Genomic DNA, 2851 nt, shown 5'->3' on the forward strand with positions numbered 1-2851 from the left:
TTTTAAAAATGGAATCTTGAGATGGTGAGTTAATCTGAGAATCTACTCAGTCTCTTTTAGATTAGGTCCAAGATTAAGGTCTTAAATCAACAGAGCGACTGACAAGTCCCTAATGTCTTCAATCTGGCTCTGCGAAATCAGCTGCTGTGTCACAGTAATTGAACAAAATTACAGTCAAGTAAAGTAGTAAAACAGTTCAGTAGCTGATTTTAGTTGCATTTCTTTCTAAAAAGAAAAAAACAACAAAACTTTTTCATATCTTCTTTCAGAGCTACCACGGAAGAAGCGGCTGACGTTTCATTGCGGAGTGGAAGTGGAAGTCAGCTTCTCAGCTTTGTTCTCTAATGTTTTGGTGGCTTTTGCCAGTGTAAAGACCAAAGGCCCAAAAACCCAGGACTGCACCGTCACACTGAGCAGCAAACCTGTAAATATTTATTTTTTACCTAATTTTACTTTATTTTATTATTATATTTACTTTTCTTAACTTTAAGACATCCTGTCACGTTTTATTTTGATCCATATAGAAACCACAAAGGATGTATACAGTGACATACATGTACAAAAGCAAACAAATCACAACATTGGTAATAAATAAATGCACAGTATACAGAAATGTCACCTTTATATTAGTGCATAACTGTCTTGATAACTAGCTCAAATCTGACTTTCTTCCTTATGAGTTAGTAAACTCAACATTGGGTTTAAAAATTGCTTTCCAAATGTATCTACATCATAAATTCCATGTTGCTCACCATAGCATGCAGTCACTTTCCATTAGCCAGCAGGAATTTCTCAATGTTGACCATTCACCCCCACGTTTCACATGTTTGAGGAAGTTCTGCCCATATATAGACTTCCTATCTGCTGCAACCACAGACAAAGACAAAGCAGGATGTAGTACTAGTAATCTGCAACACTTCTCTTAGTAATACATACATGCTGTAGACTACAGAACCTTGGACCATATTGACATCTAGTGGCTGATTCATTGTGGCACTTGTTCCACCACATCCTGGCAGAGATTCAGTGCCAAAACATTGTAAATGCAGGAGGCATTTATTTATTTTGATGAAGTTGGTTAACTCATACTAATCAAATCTTTTATGCTCTGAATCCTTAGGCAATGCAAGACATATTTTCTGGCCCTGGCAGGTCAGAGGATTTGGACTCTCTACTATTTAAGTCCTCTGATAACCCAGACTGCACTCTGAGGCTTTGCGCTCTTCAGAGGCTTAAGGTATGCAGTCAGTGATATATGTCCCATTTCTGTTCCTATGAAAAACAAACACTAATTCTTTACCAGAAAGTCTGTACAATAAATGTGATTGATGTGTTATTTGCCTTTGCTAGGAATCGCTGGTCATCAAGGTAGATCTACACTATACTCACACAGACAGTAAGCTGCGCCAGACAGAAAGCCAACATGTGGACATAGGAAAACCTCTGGTGGCATCCTGTAAATTGTACAGGAGGAGGAATCATGCAGCAACAGACAAAAAACACGAAGGTGCTTCTGCTCAAAGTATGGGCAACATTTCAAGCAGCAAACCACTGCTGCATCAGACTGTGGCTGGTCCATGTCGCCCTTTCACCAGAAAGGCAGAGTGTGCTGCTAAAGTTGCAGTTACAAGGAGCAATGAACCTGAAGAAAATGATGAGAATGAACTGCGAGACTTTGCTCTTCGACATTAGACCTTTCTGGTTGCATTACTGTAAATACTTACTACTCTGAGATTTTGATGTTTTTTACTCACGTGATTAGGAATGCATTGCTGATCATGTATCTCACCTGTCTGTGGTTGATGATGATGAATGAATAAGTGTGTGACTGAGTTTTATGTTTAGTTTGTCTTAGCATTTTATTCCTAGCAACACTGAAGAAACATTAACACTTACTTTTGCTAACCACTGAATTCATCATAAATTGTATAATACTTAAAATTTATATAATATAAATTTATATAATAATTGTTTATGACACTTTTTCATCAGTGGCAAGCTGGCTAGCCTAATTTAACAAAAAAAAGACCATTGCTGTCAATAATTTATCAAATAAAGACTACCACTTTCCTTGGGTTTCTTCTGTATTTTTCTGCTTTAGTTCTTATTTTGAGGTAATGAAATAAACTTAAACTGTTGACAAATGATAACAGTCCGTTACCATTTGAAGAAAGGCAATTTTTGTATTTGCTGCCAGTGTTTTACTTATATTTAATTCGCCCAAGGCTGCGCAAACATTTGCGTACTACTGTGAAGTAGCTATACTTGCACTACTTGGTGAAGCTGAAAACGCAGCTAACGCCTAGACTTAAGCAAAGTTACTCACGACTCCGGTAAGGTCGAACCAAAATTAGACGAAGGACTGCGAGAACATTATTGTCAATGTAAGCGTTTATGTTTACAATTTACCGTCTTAAACGATATCCACGTCTTTGGCAAATTTGTGTCCACCTTACTGTTAGCTAAAGCTAGCTAAACTTTAGCTAAAGTTAGCTTAATAGCATACATTTGTCATTCTCGCTTCCTTTGGTCACTTTAGCATTTAAAGTCACAAAGACACTGAGGTACAGCCACGACAGCCAGAAAACTATCTGATGTCACAACATACGAGCACAGGTAGGTCCTTTTTATAGACAGATTATCCACGCTGTGCACCAGTCCCCACTAGCTCGCCGTGATCGTATAGTGGTTAGTACTCTGCGTTGTGGCCGCAGCAACCCCGGTTCGAATCCGGGTCACGGCAGAGAATCACCAATGAAGGGGTTCTTCTTTTTTTTTGATTTTCAGATATTTATTGTGATTCTAATTCCAGTGCTGGTACTGTAGTTTACCATACCAATTTGATGAAAAC

At 38.1% G+C, this 2851-nt stretch overlaps 1 protein-coding gene and 1 non-coding gene across 2 annotated transcripts in view; both read left to right on the plus strand.

Annotated features, from left to right (window-relative positions):
- LOC111649685 (uncharacterized) overlaps positions 1-2070 on the plus strand; it is a 7208-nt gene extending 5138 nt beyond the window's left edge. The window contains exons 4-6 of the mRNA XM_023399402.2: positions 234-424; positions 1121-1237; positions 1351-2070. Of these exons, the coding sequence (XP_023255170.2) occupies positions 234-424; positions 1121-1237; positions 1351-1692 (650 nt within the window). The 3' untranslated portion in view covers positions 1693-2070. The remainder of the gene's footprint in view (positions 1-233; positions 425-1120; positions 1238-1350) is intronic.
- A 601-nt stretch (positions 2071-2671) lies between these two features.
- On the plus strand, positions 2672-2743 carry trnah-gug (transfer RNA histidin (anticodon GUG)). Its single transcript has one exon. It is a non-coding gene; the product is annotated as a tRNA-His (tRNA).
- Positions 2744-2851: the final 108 nt, after the last annotated feature.

Source organism: Seriola lalandi, unplaced genomic scaffold, assembly GCF_002814215.2.
Source record: "Seriola lalandi dorsalis isolate HSWRI2012SDOR001 ecotype SW California unplaced genomic scaffold, Sedor1 jcf7180002051686, whole genome shotgun sequence".
In the NCBI taxonomy this organism is placed as follows: domain Eukaryota; kingdom Metazoa; phylum Chordata; class Actinopteri; order Carangiformes; family Carangidae; genus Seriola; species Seriola lalandi.